This window comes from Cuculus canorus, chromosome Z (genome assembly GCF_017976375.1).
Source record: "Cuculus canorus isolate bCucCan1 chromosome Z, bCucCan1.pri, whole genome shotgun sequence".
Lineage (NCBI taxonomy): Eukaryota > Metazoa > Chordata > Aves > Cuculiformes > Cuculidae > Cuculus > Cuculus canorus.
The window spans coordinates 40,654,079-40,675,229 of record NC_071441.1 but is presented as its reverse complement, the minus strand read 5'-3'; the positions used below and the strand labels follow the sequence as shown (position 1 = coordinate 40,675,229).

Below are 21,151 nucleotides of genomic sequence, written 5' to 3'. Positions count from 1 at the left end.
AATAAGCAAATGTCAATGTCCTGCCTAATTGGAGCCTTCAAAAACTGCATGGTTTTATGGTTTTGTTTGGTTTTGTTGTTTTTTTTAATTGTAGAAGTTTTCATATCTTTGCAGGAATTGGAGGTGGAATCGTTCATCAGCATGAATTGATCCATGGCAGTTCTTTCTGTGCTGCTGAGCTTGGGCATATTGTTGTATCATTAGATGGACCAGAGTGTCTGTGTGGTAGCCAAGGATGTATAGAAGCATATGCCTCTGGAATAGCTTTACAGAGAGAAGCTAAGAAACTACATGATGGTATCTATGTACTTTATCTTTGAAAGTGTGATTAATAAATTGCAGTATAGGAAGAAATTTGCAAAGATGATATTAAGAAAAATAGACCTGCCATCGTCTTCTTGGAGGAGATGAGAATAGATGTAAAGGGAACCCTATGGGAATCCCAAGTATGCCACAACCTGCACAGTACAATAAAATTCTTTTTCAGTGATGGTAATACCACAGCAAGCCACATTTGGAACTGCTGGTCTCAAAATTACCAGAAGTGTGTAGTATTTAGCTTGTCCTTTTTAAGCATGTATAAAGTAATCTGACAGGCATTCTGTGATGTCTGGTTTCACAGCAATTGTCTTTCAGGAATAGCTTCTCGGTCTTAAATAAGTTTGAGAGCATTTATATATTATTAATTTTTGGGGCTGACAGGACTGGTGAATTGTCATACCATAACTGTTTGAGTTGTATGCCCTGCTTCTACAAGTAGTTCCCTGAATGATATGGATATGACTGCTTTGATTAAACTCAGGGTTGGACAGACAGCTCAGGATTCAGACTTCAGTGTGCAAGAGCAATGTAAAGATCTTAACCGCCTGTTTGTCACCGTCCCATTTCTTGACTTACCGCATCACTGGGTTTTTCTCGTGTTTCTCTCTTCCTCCTCAAACAGAGGATCTGCTTTTAGTAGAAGGAATGTCAGTGAAGAAAGAGGAAGCTGTTAGTGCTGCACATCTCATTCAAGCAGCAAAACTTGGGAACACAAAAGCAGACAGCATTCTCAGAACAGGTGAGAGCATAGCCTGAAGTGTGGAACCCTCCCATGATTAGGTTTTTGGGATACAGAAATGATAATGCTCTGTAACACTGCAAAGACACTGTTGAGGACCTACACACTGAGGACCTCTCAATATAAAGTTACTAATGGTAATGAAATGTTAAATATAAATGTTGGAGGAAGCGTGAGCAGAAGTGTTCCAGCAAAGGAGATGAAAAGTTTCTTCAAAGATCAGTTAAAAGAAAAAGTGAAGTCTTAACGTTCTCATATTAGAAAATCAGGGGACATTTCATTGTAGGCAAGTGAATGTCTAGTCTGAGCAAGCAAAGGCAATTTGTATGTTACTTTATGTGGGGTATTTTACTGTTTTACGAGCTTTGAAGAGTCCTCTTCCTCAAACATAGCTGATAGCACTAAAAAGCTGGAATAATGCTTTCCTATTTTCTCTTAGCTGACAGGGATGGTAATGCATTGCTTTATCTTTCACATCCATAACATTGGGTAATGCATTATTGTGCAATAAAATTGCCTTTTTTCCTTTTCCTTTTGAAAAAAAAAAGTCAGACTCATATTGTCTTGATAAGATAAACTAAAATCTGTCTGCCATAAGGAACAGAACACTTTCCTGAGTGACATTTGCTGCTAACAGACCTATCTTAACAACTGATGCTTGGAATGCTTTGAGTGTTCTACTTAATTTCTTTTTATTTTATCTTTTCAGCTGGGACAGCATTAGGCCTTGGAGTTGTGAACATTCTGCACACCATGAACCCCTCTCTTGTGATTCTTTCTGGAGTTCTAGCTAGCCACTATGTTAATACTGTCAAAGATGTTATAAATCGACAGGCTCTGTCCTCTGTTAAAACTGTGGATGTAGTGGTCTCAAATCTAGCAGATCCTGCTCTTCTTGGAGCTGCTAGTCTGGTACTGGATTATACTACACGTAGAACATACTAGATACCTGGAAGAATATAGAAATGGACTATTCAAATTCCTAATGCGTGGAGGGAATACTTTGCCCAAAATTTTTGAGAGCAGCTGCTGAATCAGAGTAGTGCTTTGAATAGATAGAGGCTACTAAGGCATTTCCTAATTGAGGTATTATCTTTTTATATTTTTCATAAATTTCATCTGACTTCATTGGAACTAATGTGAAATTCTGTGGGTTTTAATCACCTCTGTTGGTAAGCACATATGTTGCTTTAAGTGCAGCTGAATTATTTATGAGCATTATCTTTGTGTATGGTGGGGAATGTGTGTATGGTGTGTCAAATTAGAACTAACATTTGGGGATCTACATCTCATTTCCTATGTGTGTGAAATGAGAAGTCTACAACGTGACCAGCTTTTCCGTTTCCAGTATATATGATGTAATCACTGACAGCAGGTAGTTATTTCAGTGGGTGGTAAAAAGGGAAATTGCATTTACAATCAAAAAGGCTGCATCTAGAAACTGCGGTTTATGAAGGACTTGGTGGAGGCAGTTATTTATTACATCATCTTTAGAGGGCAGAATCTCAAAAAGATCCGGTCTAGTGAGCCTACACCTTGTAGAGCAGTCTAAGCTGGCAGGTGTAGCAGTGACCATCTTTGTCTTCTAGCTGTGGCCAATGGTAAATTATTTGAACTTTATTGTTCAAATTATTTTGCCAAATTAGCAGTCCTGAAAAGAAAACAGGAGGAACAGTCACAAGACCACCCTCTGTTCTGCATTTAATGCTTTATTTTGACATCTAACTCAGCCACCAATGATAGTTTGAGAAGCTCAGTAATATACTAGTGGGGGGGAATAAATGGGGATATTTCCACACACAAATTTCTCTAAACCAAATGAAACCACATCCACCACCTCTGCTGTACAATAATCTTGTACCAGATAACTGTTAGTATAGTGAAACACTTTACTGGCTGATTCTGGGATATAATCTACACAAGTTACCTGCACTTCATCCTCTCTTCTGCAAGGAATGCTTACTGAGAAATCACGTCTTCATAGCAGACTTCAAAAAAACCACCCAGTCTCCAGGAGTAACTGCAGCGTCTCTACCATAGCATTTCTTGGAACCAGCAAATAGTGGGTTTTAACCATTTGGTTTACTTGGTGGTTCCTAGTTAAGCACGATACCACAGCTGTAGCTCCGTGGAGAGATTAGCTTTGCTCTGTGGTGGTAGTAGATCAGGTAATGAGTAACAGTATTGAGGTTTCTAAATGAGAAGCACCCTGTCGTTTGGTCTTTACATCCACTGGCAACATAAGGAATGCTTGACTAAAACTGGGACCAAGCTTTTGCTTTCCAGATCTCCTGAAGCAAGGAAATTTTTGATATCTCGGATTCAGCTACATTTTTCCCTAGCAGCTAAAGGGAGGGTGCAGGCATAGAGAAAACAGGAAAGACTAAAACACATTTGAACAGTTTCACTCTGACTACCTTTACTGTCTAGTACTGTTACAAAAATGGTTCTTTGAATGCTTTTGAAAATGTGGGGGTTTTTTCTGTCAAGTGGACAAGAACCTGCTGCATATATGCAAGTGATGCAGAAATCCTTGCAGTTTTCCCTGATAAGTTTGTGGTTTATAAAATCAAAATGAATAAAAAGTCATATTTAATAGTACAATAGTGATTTTCTTTGTTGTTTCTCCTTCCTTGTACTTCAGGCAACTTTAGTGTAGACCAGAGGTTTCATGGACACTAGCTCACACTTGTTTCCAGTCCTAGGGGGGGCAAACATCAGATGTTCACAGCCCATCTGCAGTACTGTGTTGCTGCATTACTTGATGCTGGCTCTATGTCCTTTAGAGCAGCCCCATACTATAAGTCACGGGCTCTAGTGAGGGCAAACCAGCCTTTACATCCATTACAGGGGGGGAGGAAGGGAAGCAAAAGTACAAGACAACAGCTGAACACTCCCCAGCTATTACCAGTATTTCAGAGTCTAAAGCAGTGCCGTCTCATTACCTGCACTGCTGTTGTTTTGCAAGCTACATAGCTAATCAGTAAAGCATCAAGGTTTGGAATGTTATTTTGGTCTAAGCAGCAAGTTGATTCTGTATTTTAAGTCTTTGATCTACCATCCAGTCAAAATTAACAAATGCCTCATCCTTCTAGTGGTCTTGAAGCGTTGTCCTTCCTCCATTTAAGTGTGTGAAAATTGTCAGGACATACTGCGAATGGAGAAGCTGTCAAGTTTATTTCACAGAAACGCATCAGACAGTAAGGTGCAGACAAAGTTTAATCTCTGATTTAATCTGCATCAAGGACAGTTGATCACTGTGTTTCCTTTGAATGCTGTGGAGAGTTTGCAGGCATGAGTAAAAGCACTTGGTAAAGCACTTGGACCATATGCTCTTGGACTATTCCAGATTATTGTGTTTGGGAAACAGTTTATCAAAGGCACATTAGATCTAGTGCTTTGGCAGCTGACATGTAGGTGCTAAAGCCATGTGTTTAGTACACTTGCTTTAGTCTGGCACCAAGCTATGCTTATTTAATAATCTGAAAGCAGATGTTTTGGACTGTGGGCACAATGTGTTTTAATAACAACTAAAAAACGTAAATTTTTTAAGAACTATCCCATTTTTTTTCTTTATTATTAACTTAAATTTCACAAACCTGTGATAAGTATGAATACAGCACTTTTTAGAAACCTAGCAAGATTTTACCTTGTCCATACCTTGCACCTGGAGCCAGGTAAAATTTCTGCACATAGTAACCAGCTGTGACCTCTAAATGGCCCCATGAAGCAAGAAATTAAATGTTTGCTTGTAACTGTAGCCAAAAGCATTGCAACACTAATCATACATAACTGTCAGTGAAAACTGTTACTGATGGAAGATGTAATGGAACACTGGCTCACTGAACAGCATTGAGTAGCCCTACCTTTCTTGGACTAGAAGACAGCAAGCACAAATGGATCATCCCCTACAAAGTCAGACCACAAAAGTCTGAGTTGTCAGCAACCTTGTAAGATCAGAGTTTCCCGCAGATCTGGTGCAGCAGTACCACAGCGTGGTGCTGCAGGACTACTGTTCTGCAGGGGAACAAGCTTCCCGACTTGACAGCTGCTACTGGAGGAAATCTCTCCTGGCAAAACCAGACACACTTAGCTATTCTAAACTACAAGCCAGAATCAATACATTTTCCCTCTTTGCCAGAAAAAAGCATCAGCAAGTAACAGGCAAGCCATAGCATGTTGATTTATGGCTACTAAAAACTGTACCCGTGTTCCTCATGTTAAAAGGATAAAGGCACAGCATTGTCCTCTTCAGGCTCCCTGTTTTCAGGGACAGGACAAGAGGGAATGGCCTCAAGCTGTACCAGGGGAGTTTCAGGCTGAACATCAGAAAAAAAATGTTCACAAAAAGGGTCATGGGGCACTGGCAGAAGCTGCCCAGGGAGGGGGTTGAGTCAGAATCCCTGACGGTATTTAAAAGATGGGTGGATGAGATGCTCAGGGACATGGTTTAGTGGTTGATAGGAATGGTTGGACTCGATCCTGGAGGTCTTTTTCAACCCCGTGATGCGATTCTGTAATGAACCTGTGACTTTTCCATCCCCCTTCTTCTCTACAAATGCTCATTATCATTTCAGACTGGCTGGCTGCCACAGGATCACAAGCTAAACAAAGGAAGTTCTATATATTCAGTCAAAGCCTCCAGCTTCTCTCTCAGTGCTACATGAAATCTTTGTGCACATGCACCTGGGGTTTTGTTTGAAGAATAGGAAGGCTCTTTCCAGATTCCACTGACTGACTCATGTTTCTGTATCAGCTGCATGCTATGGAGATAACCAGCAACAGTGGGAAGGCCACAAAACAAAGGAATGAGTACATTCAACACACAAGCCAGGAGACCTTACAGCAGCCTTCCAGTGCTTAAAGGGGGCTATAGGGACAGACATTTAGCAAGGCCTATTGCAACAGGACAAGGCGTAATGGTCTTAAACTAAGGGAGGGTAGGTTTAGACTGGATATATAGAAACTTTTTACAATGAGGGTAGTGAAACACTGGAATAGGTTGCCCAGGAACAAAATGCAGGCCCCACCCCCAGAAATATTCCATGTCTGGTTGGATGGAGATCTGAGCAACCTGATCTGTTTGAAGATGTCCCTGCTTACTTCAGAAGGGTTGCACTAGATGACCTGTAAAGGGCCCTTCCAATCCAAAGCATTCTATGATTTGAAATAGGCCACATATAGCACAGAATTGTCATGTTAAGTCACAAAATAAAGTCACAGATGCTGACCTCTGAAGGAAACAAGTCAATGTTCAGAAGCACACATAAGGGCTCAGATTTGCCCACATAAAGCTCAGTACCCTTTCGCTCAGTGTCACAAGGTTTAAGTATCTAAAATAATTCTTGGACACAGAAAGTCTGAACAGAGCACTGGTGAGGCCACATTTGGAATGCTGGGTCCACTTCTCGGCTCCCCAGTATAAGAGACATGGACATACTGGAAAAAGCTCAATGAAGGGTCACAAAGATGATTAAGCAACTAAAGCATCTCTCCTATGAGGAAAGAGAGTTGTGACTCTCCAGTCTGGAAAAGACAAGGCTCAGGGGGACCTCATCGATGTGTACAAATATCTAGAAGGCGTGTGCAAAGATGAAAGAGCCAGGCTCTTTTCTGTAGGGCCCACTTACAGAGCAAGAGGCTACAGGCAGAGTGAAACACAGAAGTTTCCTTGTGAACATCAGGAAATACTTTTTCATCAAGAAGGTGACCAAGCACTGGCACATATTTCCCAGAGAGGTGGTAGTCTCCCTTCCTGGAGATCTTCAAAAGCTGCCTGGACACGGTCCTGGGTACCTGGCTTTAGGTGGCGCTGCTTGAACACAGAGGTTGGACAATATGACCTCAAGAGGTCCCTTCAAACCTCAGCCTTTCTGTGAATCTGACAGCACTGACACGCGTAGGAGTAAGACAGTAAGTTAGCCTAATTGAATATAAAATCAAGGCAAAAGAATCTACAAAATCTCAGCATAAGAGCTAGGAGGTAACCAAATCCAAGAGAAATGCTGTTCCAGCTAGATGGTATATGCAAAAAAATCCTGCAGACACAGTTAGCCCTGTCAACTCATCTTGTAAGACATTGCTTTAACTTCTATAATACTGCTTTGGCCTTGAATGTGAGAGACTTTACCCATTTTCTGGGATTCCAGCTCAAAGCCATGCCCTTAACAGATAAAACATCCTATGACTGAGGACCATCTGCTGTTTTATCAGTTCCAGTGTGCTGGAAGCCTTCTACTCTGCTGGTCTTTCAAAGTCAGTAAATTCAATTAACATTTTAAATCTTGTAATTTTTATACGTGGTGTTGTCTTTATTAAGTTACCAATTCATCTTAGAAGCCTTTTTTTTTAGAGCTTTTGGGTGAGTAGAAGGAAGGAAGTTTTCAGTCCAGATGAAAGTACAATTAGTCAAGGGTAGCACTGAGTATCAGTATTCTATATATTTGCTCTGTGCTTCAGTCATATTGAACTCACCTGTGGCATCCCTCTGCAGTTCAGAAAATATCTTCCTGCTTCCATCTTCCATGGAATTAAGTTTCCAGACCTATAGTCTACAGTGATTTTCATCACCGCTCAGCAGTAGCTTGTGAATGCATTTGGAAACTTGAGAATAGCTCCAGTTAATAGAAAACAGTAAGGTATAGCTTAACTACTTAACCCTAACTGGCAACTATTTATTAAATATCTTATCCACCAAAGGGACACAGCTGCTACTAAGACAGGTGCCATGCAGCAACTCCCTGGACATTAATAAATTTTAATTTGCACCTGCAGCCCTCTTCAAACTGTCTGGCCTAGCCTTCCAGCTTCTACACAATGGGTATTGAAGCAATTCTGCTACACATTAGTTAAGATATTTGATAAAAATGGTGAAATAACGTATGAAACATTGTTACAAGACAGCTAAGGTAAATCTTACAAGAGCAAGGCCCCTGTGCATGCTGAGTGAGATTAGAGAGCCAAGGAAGCAGCAGAACAGAGATTTGCTGGATCAGTTTGTTTCAAATTCAGCCATCTTGGCAGACAGAGCTCCAACTCAGAAGGTGAACAGCAGTTAAGAGCAGCTCTTCCTTGCCCTTGATCTCTAGTCCACCATGCTGGTGGAAGAAAGAGTCTGCAAGAGTCAGTAAAGACAAGGACATACTTCAAAAACACCCAGAGTCTCTGCACAACCGGACTTTGCATATTAATCCCATGTTGAATACACAGCAGAACAAAATATGCAGTAGAATATCGAAGGCTCCAGCAACTCTGTGCCCTCTACTGTATTTTTACCCTAAGATATACAGGTGGAGCAACAGCAGAAAACCACAGAGAACTGCCTACCTGGTGAGATAAGCTTCTTAACAAGCCCACTGCTCCAGTTTCCTTGAGTGTCTTATCTTGGATGATAAATTGGATAGGGAAGCAGTTTTTAAACTAAAGCTCTCAAGAGCTTTAAGAAAGCTTATGGAGACAAGCAGGACAGCCTCTCAGAGACCAGGAGCACAGCTGACTGGTCAGTCATCAGCAAGGTGAAATCACTATTAAGAGAAATGTTTGCTCACACTCAATGCAAACACCTCTTGTCAAAAAGGAGCAGGAGAGCTTCTTAATTCATCCAAAGTCAACACATTTTGCTGTTTAACAGATCTTTAATATCAGTAACATGGCAAGTGACATCTCTGTGCACAACAGCACACAGACTACAGTTTTGGAGGTTCTCCCATTTCAGACACAGAAAGGAAACTTGAGGAAGAACATGCAACCAAACAACGATCAGCTCTAGATACATCATGAGGTTTGGTCCAAAAAAACATTGAAACAATTAATCCAATTACTGCAAACATAGCTTCTCTGAGTAAGGTTAATATATTGCATTTGTAGTACTTCCATTGTGCTTTCCTTCAGCGAACCAGCGGAGCCTGCTTGAGTGAGATGAGGACTGAACGCATACGGGACACATCTTTTGCCTGCTTACTAGACTTGGGATTAAAGTCACAGAGCTGAGCCACACGTTCCCACTCAGTGCCTGGAAAAATTTCTTCTGCATCATTCACAAAGGCTTCTTCAGCTGCCCTAAAAGCAATGCAATGCATCGTGTGTTAATGCCTAACATATAACATACTCCTTCCCTCTTACAGGGTGCAGTTTGTTTCAGCATATTTAATAAGAAATATGACCTGACTGCTGCTTGTAGACATTATGGCTACTTAAGCTCCCACTGCCCCAACCGTGGAGATGAAAGTAGTATGCTATGCACAAGCAGTGCAGGGGATTGCTGTGTAAAATGTTGGAATACAGGTGTTTGGTTTTAAGAATAGTCTTTTCCTAAGGAGTCACCACACAAACTGCCAGGAATTCAGGTACTCCTATGTACGTATTTTATTCATGGAGAAATGCCCAAGTTAAGCTCAACTAGTTAAGCCTCTGCCACTTGATGGTTTACATTGGACATTAGCCAACCGAAAATTTACAACAACCTGCAAGCATGTCTTAAAACAGATTCTACCTGGGGACTTAAACCAGCCCCAAGGCTTACAGGCCACCATAAAACCATCTGCTATGATTCCCAATGCTGTGCCATAGTAGCATTAATCAGAAGGAATTTAAGTCAGAATACCATGCTTGTGTGTGCTATAGAGTAAAGCGTATCTTGGCAAAGGGAATGACTCATCTGAGGTCAGCTCACAGAATAAACATATTTCCCCTGTTCTCAGCCTAAGGAGGTTTTTTTACATTAATGTACAGGTTAGTACCAGTGGCTTCCCAGCTGAATCCTTTTGGGATTGCTATGCTGCCAACAGCATTGCTTCAATGTAAGGATAACACTCCAGCATCTAGTTTACGAGAACTGTGAGGCCCCGGTAGCTGCCTGAGTGCAAGAGCAGGAAGTATCAAAACATCAAACCAAATTCATCTACTCCAACAAGCAGTACAGAAAAAGCAATGAAGATGACTCTCCCATGAGGGTTCAGCACTGTTCACAGGAATGATAAGGTTACAGACACCAGTGAAGACAAGGATCACTACAACACTGCTACTTTATGTAACATGACATTTTTAAGGGGCAGTGAAGATTTTTTTTACTTAACTGTTCTAGGCTGTAGCAAGGATGATTTATGTTTGTGCTTAAAGGTGAAGAGAAGAAAAGAAACAAGGAGAGAAAGTTTAAGTCAGATATAGAAAATGAGAATGAGTTTAATGCAGATGATCAGCTGGCTGGACATGCACTAGTAGCTTAATCTACATTCAGGAAACAGGCTGCCAATTTTATTCTGCAGCATTTATACTGCACATTTGCATTGGAAATATGAAAATAAAGATTTTTATTGGAAAAAAATCATCAAAATCAACTCCAGGAGACTTCAGAAAAGTCAAACGCCACCTGTAAATCCATCATTTCACAAGTCTTGGTTTTCATCCACCTACAGTTAGGTAATGAATTCCACACTGGACCTTCAATATTCATACACTCAAAGCCACAACATGGCTCACCAATACCCCTTTCTAACGGGGTCACCTTAGAATCTGTGACATGGCCATCTTTCAATTCAAGTCTACAAATTAAGGGAAGAAATTAAAACACGTGAAGAAGCCAATGAACATTGCAATCCTTTCACTACACGGAAACTAGCATACTTATTGGGGCTTGAAAGTCATAGCTGTATTCTCATGGATCCATCAGGATGGCAAAATGTGTACACAGAGCTGATCACAAATGTTCTCCCAGCCGCTAATGCTCATTTTCCACCACCATCACCTCATACTTTTCATCTGTTCTCTAATAGCATCCTAACTCTATATGTGTGCACTTCTTCATTTATAGCTGGTAGATTCCTTTCCATCTTCCCTGGTTTGCGGAGCTTTATGTGCAAGCATTGCTTGAATATTTTTCTGATTATTTAGGCAAATAAGCACAGAGCTAAAGCCCTATTGCAGAGAATGCAGAGTTAAACATTGTGCTTCTCTGTAGAAGTGACTAGGACTAAAATCAGCACCCGTGTGAGACTGCATACACTAACTCACATATTCAGCAAAACATCTTGCTAAGCAGTATTTACTGGCCTGGAAACATCTGTAAGCACCTGCGTCTAAGACTACCGAAGTCATTACCAAAATTCAACTGGTATGTATAGTACATGACTTAATTTGAAAGTGCTGTTTGTCATGCAGGAAAACTGCACTTAATATGACAAACCAAAGTCAGTCCAAAAAGTAAAAGCTATTTATTTGTACTAGCTTATACTGCCCTAAAATAATAACAAGTCACGCTCAGACATTCAGCACTATTTCTGATCCTCCTCATTACCCAGTTGACTAACAAACAGAATTAGTATTTAAGCAACATACACATAACCAATCACGTCAGCGAAGGGTTGTTTGTAGAAAGCTTCATCTGCTACCCTAGGTAGCAAGTAGTCCAACAGGCAGGCAAGCAGGCAGGAGAAAAAAGATAAGCATGAGAAGTACAGAAAAGAGCTGAAGGCAGTTTCAACAAGAAGATTAACCTTGTATCACCTAGACTTACCTTAATAGGAAAGCAGCTACCACATAGATGTATCAATTAAGCTATTGACTCAGAAGGGCAACAGAAAAGCTCTGCTACACACGAAGTTTAGACCAGCTAGTTTAGGACTAGTCCTAGTGTTAGCATTAGGCTACAGTGGATATTTACAAGAGACATCTCACCAAGCTGAAGGGAATGCCTAATTGTGCAACACTCGCTAAATGAACCCTGCTCCAGAATGCACACCTTGCACTCAAACACTGATCATAATAAAGCTACAGGGGTACCATGAGCTGTAGTATCAACTAGAAGAGTGTCAATCCTGTCTCCCTTTCTTGGCCAAACCCAAAGACTGCACCTCTGTGAATGGAAGTGTCAAATACAAGGTTCTGTAGGAAGTGTGGGTGTCTTTTCTTCCTTTAGGAAGAAGTAGTCCGCCTAGGACTCTGCTTACCAAATCTGCTGGACGTTTTGATAAGAAAAACTGTGTTTCAAAAAAACAGTTTATCTTGAAGTCTGTGGATTCCTGAAGTACAAAACAGCCCTGATTACCTGGACAAAACAACTGTGGCAACCCTAGGTCAGAATTAGAAACTTGTGTGATATTAAGTCAGTACTATCATATTTAACTTTACACAGCTTGAAGTCAAAATTCCAGGGAATCTTTAAGAAAATGCAACAGCTTACCAGACTAGCTGCCAAGTCATCAGTTTCTGCCCCAGGACTCATCATTAGACAATTCAAACCCAACACAGACACAGTCGGCATTTAGCTCTTCACTAGTAGAACTGAGACAGGTTATTTCTCAAATGCTTGAAAGCAGCAGCCAAAGGTTTTTAAGACATCTAATGAAATAACTTGTAGCTAAAACCACCCAGAAGGCCGCTTCCATGTGTTCTTAAGGTAGGATTGCAAATCTCAAGCTAAGTAATGACAGTCACTGGAGACCTGTGCAGCTAAGTAGCATGCAAACAAGTGGGTAGACTAAAACATTTTCTGGCCATTTTCAAACTTTGTGTCTCAAAGAATGTCAGTAATTCTTGTTCATTACCTTAATGCTTTCCCTTGCTATTCTTAGATATTTAATCTAGATTCTAAGAAAATCTAAAAAGACAGTCTACCACTAGAGACCCATTTCTTAGTAAAAGCGGTTACTTTAACAGTCTGAAGGACTGTTAGCATTAGGACATACTAGAAGTATTCTAATCTTTCTGTCCCTTTACATCATATCTACTACGGTAACTCTTCAGTTGGCTGGAGACACCTTACCTGTTGCTTGCTTTTGTTTTCTGGAGCTTTTCATCTTGCCTTGCATACCACTCCTGCAACTCCTTTATTGCTTTCTCTTTCCATTCTGCTTCCTGCTTTCGCGAGTTCGCATCTGAAGTTTTAAGAATTGATTTGTAAGTCATATTTGTTCCAGCTAGATCTTGCTAACATTTCAGCTGATGATTCAGGGTGCACTCTAGTGCAGACAGGTGCTTGATCTATTCAGATAAGGTTAGGAGATTTCCTGATTCAGGCCATGAGAACTCTAAAAACCATCAACATTCAGAGGATTAGCTGAACAGAATGCCTGCACTGCATAATTTGGACAATCTACTTCAGTTTAGGATAGATGTTTGCAGAGCAACTGTGGGAGTGTTAGACTAGGTGACCTTTAAGGGTCCCTTCCAACTTAAAGTATTCTATGATTCAGTTGGCGTGTAAACTGTTCAAAAATGACAACAATCACCTTGCAATGTTAGCGTTAGAACAAAGCTCTGTTAAGCCTCTGTGCTTAAAGTGAGAGAGCCTGGCACTCAGCATGCTTTTTACATTCACCATACGGTTCAGGACAAGGTCATCTGCTGTAGCCAGCCCACCAGAGGAGCAACCAGCTCAGCTCCACCCAAAAGCACATGGTGTAGAAGGCTCTGTCCTAACACAAGCAAAGCCTCCTCCCTAATAAAAGTAGAAAGCATACCAGTTTGTAGGCTTTTAGATGCTGTCCACAGGTAGGCATCATTGTATTTGATAGGTGTACATAGTTTAGTTACTAGTCCATTACTGAACTTAGTTTTTTGATTAAAATCTGTGTGACAACAGATGACCTCAGCAATTACAAAATCAGCAATCTTTATCCTTCAAAAAAAGAGTGATGATGGCTGCAGCATTTATTCATTGTTTTCCACTGATAAAAGCTGTTCAATTTCTGTCAGCTTCTTTGCAAGTAAAGGGCAGGCACAATGAATACTGTTAAGGTCCAGCCACTTGCTTGCTGACTCCTATACCGGTATTAAGTCTGCTTATTGGAAGACTCATCCAGACTAGGGGCTCAAACTCAAGAAGCATGTTAGATTCCCAAGAGCTGGAAGCCATGATTGAGAATTCTGCTGCTAAAGCTGCCACGAAGTTACTCATAAGCAAGAGCACTACTGCAACATACACTCTCCTTACCAAGTTGCTCCAGGCGCTCCTTTTGCTCCTCTCTCCACTTACGAATACTCTCCGGTTCCGATTGCAGGCGATCTACTTGGGATATGGCAGCATAGGAATCTGTTGGACCATTGCTCTCCTTAAAGGGAACGAATAGTAATGTCATTTATACACAACGACTGAATATTTCAGATAACTGCCTGCAAGCTACATAAAACTATCTATTTGACTGAGCACATTACACATTTATCTGATGTTACACCACATTTCTACCATTAACATAAAAATCATCTTGCCACTGGTTACAGAACGATTGAAGCAAATTAATACAGGACTGCCTCTAGCAATCAGGCATCAAATTCAAGCTGATTGGGAAGTCAAACTGTACCAGAGTTCTACACCTGAAGAAGATAGAAGGAAACCTAGCATCTCACTATACAGTTGTAGGTGTACAGATTCTCCAGTTCATTTCATCTTAAATATTTGCTGTGAAAGTTCTTTTTTTTACTGTTTTGTGCATAGGAGTATAAAATATTCTCTAACTTGCTTATCTAATTCAGAGATATTTTTTAACTTAATTGATACTAAAAGCCAGTGCTATTTGAAGACATTACAGAATTTAGATTGCTGCATGCAGCTTAGAACCACAGTGGCCATTTCAACATTCAAACATCCAAACAGTGTTGAGTACTAGCATACTTTTTACCACGCAAAAGCTCAAAGACTTGCAATGAACAGAGTATAACAGATTCACAAAGCTAATTAATATTGTGTTATTTGGCACAGATGATACTCAATAGCTTTTACCATTTCATTCTACTCAACACACCTAAGAAATGCCACTCCTGACAGTGGATTGTAACTAATGACAGACTTGGCTGCTCTTGCCCCTCTTTGGACTTCCTGTAGCCCTCAATGAAGGAATAACGCAAAGAGAAGGAGCTAGGCTGCTACAAGAGCACCAGGCTTCACATTCAATCCAAAACAAAATAAATTGGCCAGCGGCAGGTCACTAAAAAAAAATTTACATATAACTCATTCACTCTGTTCTTCCTCGTTTAGAAGAAGCTCAACCAACCAAAGCAGCTACTCACTTAGAAGTGCAAATGTAAAAATCAAAAGATATTTCATCTAGCCACAGTTGTATAAGGAAGCACGAAGGGCCAATAACACATAGCAGTGGTGAGAATATAAAAATGTTAGCAGCAGTAAAAGCTGTTTGTGTCTCCACAAAGCTTAGTGTTCACTTAAAACTCTATGGAGAAGCAGCTAATATGCTGTCCCCTTCTGGAGCACTCATTTATTCGGGGCTACCCAGCCAACTCTGATACGAGGCAAAGACAATGCCTTACCTAAACTGGTGCTAAACTCAGTTACAACAGGGTGATTGCCTTAGCATGCCTCGTTCTTACATGATACTAGTAAAGCAAGTACCTTCTCCTTTGGTCATCAACATGGCTTACTAACACGCTTTCACACTACAAATGAGCTATTTAGCCAGCATCTTAATTTCATGCAACTTTAAGTCACTAAAAAGTGCATAATGTTTTCAGCCAGCTCCTCATCAACCTTGACAAAACAGCCTGGACATGTGAATTATCCCTAAAGAACAAACAATTCAGAAAACTCTGCTTTAAAATAAGTAGTCAGAGAACGCTTTCAGCTTATTAGCCAGTGGCAAGTCAACATTAAGTCATATCACAGAGCCTGTCAGTTTGCTTACAATGGTTATGTCCTATGAAGCCATAACTCAAAACAGGCTGCTGCCTTAAGTTGCCTCTAAGTTCAGAGGAGGAGCATATTAAGAGCATTAACAGCTTTATTAGATGAGCTATCAGAATAGAAGCTCCTCTTCAGAGATCAGATAAAAGTACATTAGAGACAAGAAACAGTAAGTATTGGTCTAGGTTAAGATAAATTTCTCAGAGCAGAACAGCACACTGTAAATGCAGAATACTTCTATCTTACCTGATAGACATCTCCATTAACCACTCCATCAACAGCACCTGTAAAGAAGTGACTATAGTTTAGCCATTCGAGAAAAGACAGAACAGCCAGACTTACTGATTTCAGTAACTTGTATAGAAAGCTTTACTAAAGTATTGAATATGGGAGTTACGCAAATGAGTGGTAATTTATACCCTGCAGGGTAAATTCCTTATCTCTGTACTTTTCCAGATATGTACAGGAAACCAAGTGAGCCGTTATTCTGCAGATGTAATACAAGGTCATTTCTCCATCATGAGATCATGCTTCAGACTACACAAACAGCAGGGCTGATACTGCTGAGAAGCTTCTACAGTGTTCTAAAGTTACTCCTGCTTTCTCTTCCCTATCTTAGAAGCTAACAACTAGAGAACTGCTTGGAAGTTACTAGGCATGACTCTCATTGTTTTAGTCTCTGCCTGGAAGACCAAAAATCCTGCAGCCAGCACTTATTAATTCTTATCCTGGATGGGTTACCTTCTAACTCCTAATCAGCTCAAAAGATCTAGCCAACTTTCCTAGCAAAGTCAGCTTTCTGCTACTTTCTGTGATGACATCTTTGATAACTTTCTTATTCAGATGCAGCACTATTCCCTTTGAAGTGACACTCAGGAACAAGTTCAGCTAAGAATCTTTGCCACAGAATGCTAAAATTTCATCTTATTAAAACACAGCCATAGGGAACATACATCAGTTGTGAGACAAACATTTAAGTTTATGAAACTATTTAAATCTCCAGACTATGCAAAATGCATCAAGAATTCCAAGAACTGCTAAATCTCAGCAACACATCTCTCTGGAACACTGATATGTTAACATCTGCTTGGATGACATACAGAGTCAGGCTACTATGAATAAGTTTATCACACAGGAGTCTTTCTGCCACGTTAATACACTCTCTGATGAAAGAAATTGTGCCAAAGTCACCCAGCAGTAAGCAGAAAATAAAATTATTTTGCACTATCTTAAATAAGATAGCTAATCCACCTAACACTAAGAAACTGTATCCTCTATTTCTTTGTGGCTATGTATGCCTCAGTTTTACGCTAGTGTTAATGGCATGCAGGAAGCTTTTCATACTCCTTTATCAGGGAACTAGGCAAGTTCTTATCGATGAACGCTGAGAGGCAATCATTAACTGTATTAGGCAGAGGACTGTAAAGTCATCAGTTCAGACATGGTAGGTAAGTTAGAAAATACCAGTCTCCAACAACATAGCTGCTAGCTTCCGCAGGGGAAGACTCAAGTTAACAAAAAACAGCTTTTAAGTTATAAGAGCCTAGTATTTTTGAACTTGACTCCTATACCTGAAAGATGGCAGCTATGTGGTCTGATTGCTGCTCCTCTGCAATATAAAGAAGCTAAATAGAACTGGTCTTAGAGGCACATGATGGCTAACGCCATCAAGTTTCTTAATTCCTAGGGGTCATGAGCCACTTAAAAGGTTGGAGAAATGTCATTCATTCAAGTTATATAAAGAAGACAGAACTTCAAAGTGTGAAGACAATGTCTGAAGCTAAAGAGTCTACATTAAGCTTGTATGTATTTCCATGATAGTCAAGATGTAAAAGTGCTCACCTTCAAATGTAATTCTCCATAAGAAGCTACTTGACAAGTCTGTCACAAGATTTTTATAGTGGCGTACAGGTTCTAGAAGCCACACTCTTCAACTTCACTCTCTTGCTCAGAGGACATAGCAAGTGAACTGATATAATCTGAAGAGCTAGTATTGTCAGATCAGAAAGAACTAAAGGATTTGACTGCAAATAAATGCAGGCATTGACTTATCACTGAGAAGCAGATCTCACAAAAGACCAAGTTGTTAATAACTAGGCAACAGCACTGTATTACTTCCTGTTTTCTGAAGCAGTGATTATGCTTCATCTTTCAAGAGAAACAGATTAGTTTTCACATGTCCAAGAAGCTTGAACAGGATAGCTACTGACATGATAAATGGCCTGCTACAACCCGTATTCCAACCCTGACCATGGCAATATGAAGTGATGCTGAGACACAAGCTTAGCAACATTCTGCCATTCCCCCTCACAGCCACCATTACTACAATTAACAGACATATACATTCAAACCATCCAAATAATCGCTTTTGTCCCAGCATTTAAAAAGCTTATCCAACAGACCTGTAAATAAGGAGTTCAAAAAGGTTACAGGTAAAAAAGCAAATCCACAAATCCCTGATCATGATGTTTAAGGATTTACATAAGAATTTGCATCATTCAAGAAGAAATTTTCATTCATCTATTTAGTTTAATTACAAAACATTTTAGTTTTAGAGACAATAGTTAAGATACTGAGAAATTTCAAACACAAATGACAACAGAAGTCACTAGTTCATTTGTCATCATGGCTGAACCAGTACATTTCATACTGCTGCAGTCCACATTTATAACAAGCAGGGAGGAAGTCCACATTTATAACAAGCAGGGAGGAAGTAAAGGCTACAACAGTAAATAAATGGATGTTCTGTTAAAAAAATGAAACCACCACAAGTCCACAAGTACAATTTGCTATGCCTATTTAACAGGCCACAGTATAAACGTAATCCCAGTGCATAAAAGAAAGCAAGATGACATACAGACCACACCTAGACTTCCCAGATTCTAAGATCGTATTATCTTATTTTGTTATTTTATTACCCTCTTTCTACAGAGAGTTTTCCAGTAACAGTTTAGCATTCTGTGACAAGACAACTTACACTTAGAAAAAAAAAATCCTGAAAGCAAATAAAGAACTACCTGCACATACAAAGCCAATCTAGAAGCATTTAAGAAGTTGACTTTTTGACAAGGAATCACTGTGCATAACTGCACTGCACACATGTAGAGAAAGTACGGATCTAATTTGTTCTAGCACCCTTTGAGAAAGGCCAATGTCAGAACTTTCCGCAAAGAAATTACTTCTAAACAAGCTATTTTAACATTGTGGAGCCTATTTGGAACGTAAAGACCATACAGGGCATAATGCTTGTCTGAGGCATGAAATTAAGTAGGTAGGTCTCCACTGTGTCTCTTTCTGCATTACACACAAAATATAGAAGTTATGTCTAATATCAAAATAGGATACTGATAATGATTATACTCATGTTCTAGTGCTTGAACAAGTTACTGCTCTGTAAACACCCTTTTTTACAGGAAATATGTAGCCCATGTTTTGAACTTCATGAATGAGCTGACTCCAAGGGCTGCACTACCACTAAATAAGGACTGGAAGCAACAGGTCTCCATTATTCAGTTTATCTAGCTGGGCTTTATTCCAAGAGATACTATGAGTCTGCATCCTCATACATAAAATACACCAGTAATTTCAGAATCAGGTTGCATAATGAAGACTTAATTCTAAAGACATTCCAACAGCAAACTGGGGAGCAAAGTTATCCAACTTAGCCTGAAGAGTGGCATCTTTCTGAAGCAACAAAGGAAAGTCACACAGGAGAAAAATAAGTTCCATGGAATCAATGATAAGTATAAGCAAAGTCTTTCAAGAGTGTTGAAACATCAACTAACAGCAACAGCATCCTACATACTTTCCATTTGGCCTTCAGTAATCAGTAGCGAACATTCAGGGCTGCTTTAGCTACCGCTAAACTAACTGAAAACACACTGACCTCTGCTTCCCAACATACACAGCCATCCTCCGAATGTAACTGTGTTGTGCAGTGTCAGTTTTCTCACACTCAGTACAAAGGTTGCCAAGGAACAAAGGCTAGATGTTTACTAAAATTAAACATTAGCTCAACTGCTAGCGTACTTTTGGACTAAGATCTCTTTCTCTGAAGACACAAATACAAGTCGCAGTACACAATGTATTGACTTATTTTGCTTTCAGTAGCTCTTCATTTCAGGTAGGCTCCTGGATGAGATGAAATCAAAATTACTCAGCAGCGCTCCAAGCAAGCTGCACTGCAGCAAGCCTGGGAACACAGGTATCCTTAGGAGTCATAAACTATAACCACCATCCCGCGTGAGGGAGCAGGGAGAGAACTCGCACAAGGCATCGCGCACCCAGAACGACCGAGACGGCGCCGCCCGCCCGTTCTGGACCCAATCCCGACACCTCCCCTGGGGAGCCCGACGGCGGGCACCGGCGGGAGCTGCTCCGGGCACCAAACCCTCCTGGCCACGGGAAAGAAAGGAAGTTGCGAAAGCCCGCCAGGACGGGAAACCTCTCCTCCTCCTCGGGCCGGGGCGAGGGAGCGTGGCTGGGGGAGAACGGGATTGGGAACAGGACGGGAGGAAAGGGGGTACGAATGGGCGAAGGGAAGGGGTGTCGAGGGGGGGGGGGATGGAAAGGGAGACCAGGAGGAGGGAACGAGGGAGAGGGACTGAGGGGGGAGAACAGGGATGGGGGGACGAAGCGGGGAGGACCGGGGCGGGAGGGCGAGGCGGTGAGGGGGGAGGACTGAGATGGGGGAAGACGAAAGGGAGGGAGTGGGGCGGACTGGACGGGGGAGGGGAAGGAAGAGGAAGAGAAAGGGGGGACGAGGAAGGGGAGGGCCGGGATGGAGGGGATGAGAGGGACGGGGATGGAGGGGGACCGGGCTGGGGGGAGCAGCGGCGCCGGGAGGGTGTAACGAGGGGGAGAGCGGGGGGGAAAGGGAGGGGAAGCGGCGGCGGGAGAGGGTACCGGGGAACCTCCGCGCGTACCGGATCCGAGGCCCTCCGGAGGCTGCAGCCCCGCAGGCACCTCGCCGCTCTCCAGGATGCCGTAACCCTCGTCGTTCTCGATTCCCGCGATCTCGTTCTCCTGCTGCGCCAGGAAGGCGGCGGCGGGGTCCTCCTCGGCGCCGTCCATCACCCCGTTATCGGCGGGCGCGGGCGACTGCTGAGCGCCGAGCAGCTCCAGATCGGCCATGAAGGCAGCAGTGAGTCGACCGGCCGCAGCGTGCGCGCCTGCGCCGGGAGAGGCCTCGGCGGGGGCGTGGCCAAGCCTCGACCAATCAAAGCTGAGCATGCCCCGAGGGCTGGCCAATCACTGCTAGGCGGGGGCGGGGCTAAGGGAGCCCTTCTTGCGCTCCAGCCAATCGGTGCCAAGAGCAGCCGCGGGGGGCGGGGCGGGGCGGCTGGCGGGTCCCGTGTAGGGCGGGACCCGGGCCGGGGGGGCAGTGTTGATCCTGCGGGCGGCGAGAGGGGCGCCATCCCGGGAGGGATTCAAAGTGGGGGGGGTTAAGGTGCTTGCGGGGA

The 21,151-nt window shown here is 41.8% G+C and overlaps 2 protein-coding genes across 6 annotated transcripts in view; one reads left to right on the top strand and one right to left on the bottom strand.

The window, feature by feature from the left end:
• The window catches only part of GNE (glucosamine (UDP-N-acetyl)-2-epimerase/N-acetylmannosamine kinase), a 31,602-nt gene extending 28,767 nt beyond the window's left edge, over positions 1–2,835 (top strand). For both annotated transcript variants that reach the window (XM_054053394.1, XM_054053395.1), the window contains exons 10-12: positions 115–297; positions 944–1,060; positions 1,770–2,835. In XM_054053394.1, coding sequence (XP_053909369.1) covers positions 115–297; positions 944–1,060; positions 1,770–2,005 — 536 coding nt within the window. In that variant the 3' untranslated portion in view covers positions 2,006–2,835. The remainder of the gene's footprint in view (positions 1–114; positions 298–943; positions 1,061–1,769) is intronic.
• Positions 2,836–2,982: 147 nt separating this feature from the next.
• On the bottom strand, positions 2,983–20,936 carry CLTA (clathrin light chain A). 4 transcript variants are annotated; one of them, XM_054053397.1, is made up of 7 exons: positions 20,615–20,936; positions 15,936–15,973; positions 13,989–14,106; positions 12,819–12,930; positions 11,393–11,446; positions 10,135–10,170; positions 2,983–9,118 (listed from the first exon to the last, which is right to left on the bottom strand). In XM_054053397.1, exons 1-7 carry the CDS (start codon positions 20,919–20,921, stop codon positions 8,947–8,949), a joined length of 837 nt encoding a protein of 278 aa, XP_053909372.1. In that variant the 5' UTR covers positions 20,922–20,936; the 3' UTR covers positions 2,983–8,946. The 4 variants fall into 4 exon arrangements, with proteins under 4 accessions (XP_053909372.1, XP_053909373.1, XP_053909374.1 ...); XM_054053398.1 differs by lacking the exon at positions 10,135–10,170; XM_054053399.1 differs by lacking the exon at positions 11,393–11,446.
• Positions 20,937–21,151: the final 215 nt, after the last annotated feature.

Coding starts and splice junctions, on each gene's coding strand:
- CLTA (XM_054053397.1), bottom strand. CDS start 20,921: ATGCTCAGCTTTGATTGGTCGAGGCTTGGCCACGCCCCCGCCGAGGCC. Junction 15,974..20,614: donor TCCGGAGGGCCTCGGATCCG/GTACGCGCGGAG, acceptor ACTTCTTTACAG/GTGCTGTTGATGGAGTGGTT. Junction 12,931..13,988: donor GGAGCGCCTGGAGCAACTTG/GTAAGGAGAGTG, acceptor TTAAAACTTCAG/ATGCGAACTCGCGAAAGCAG.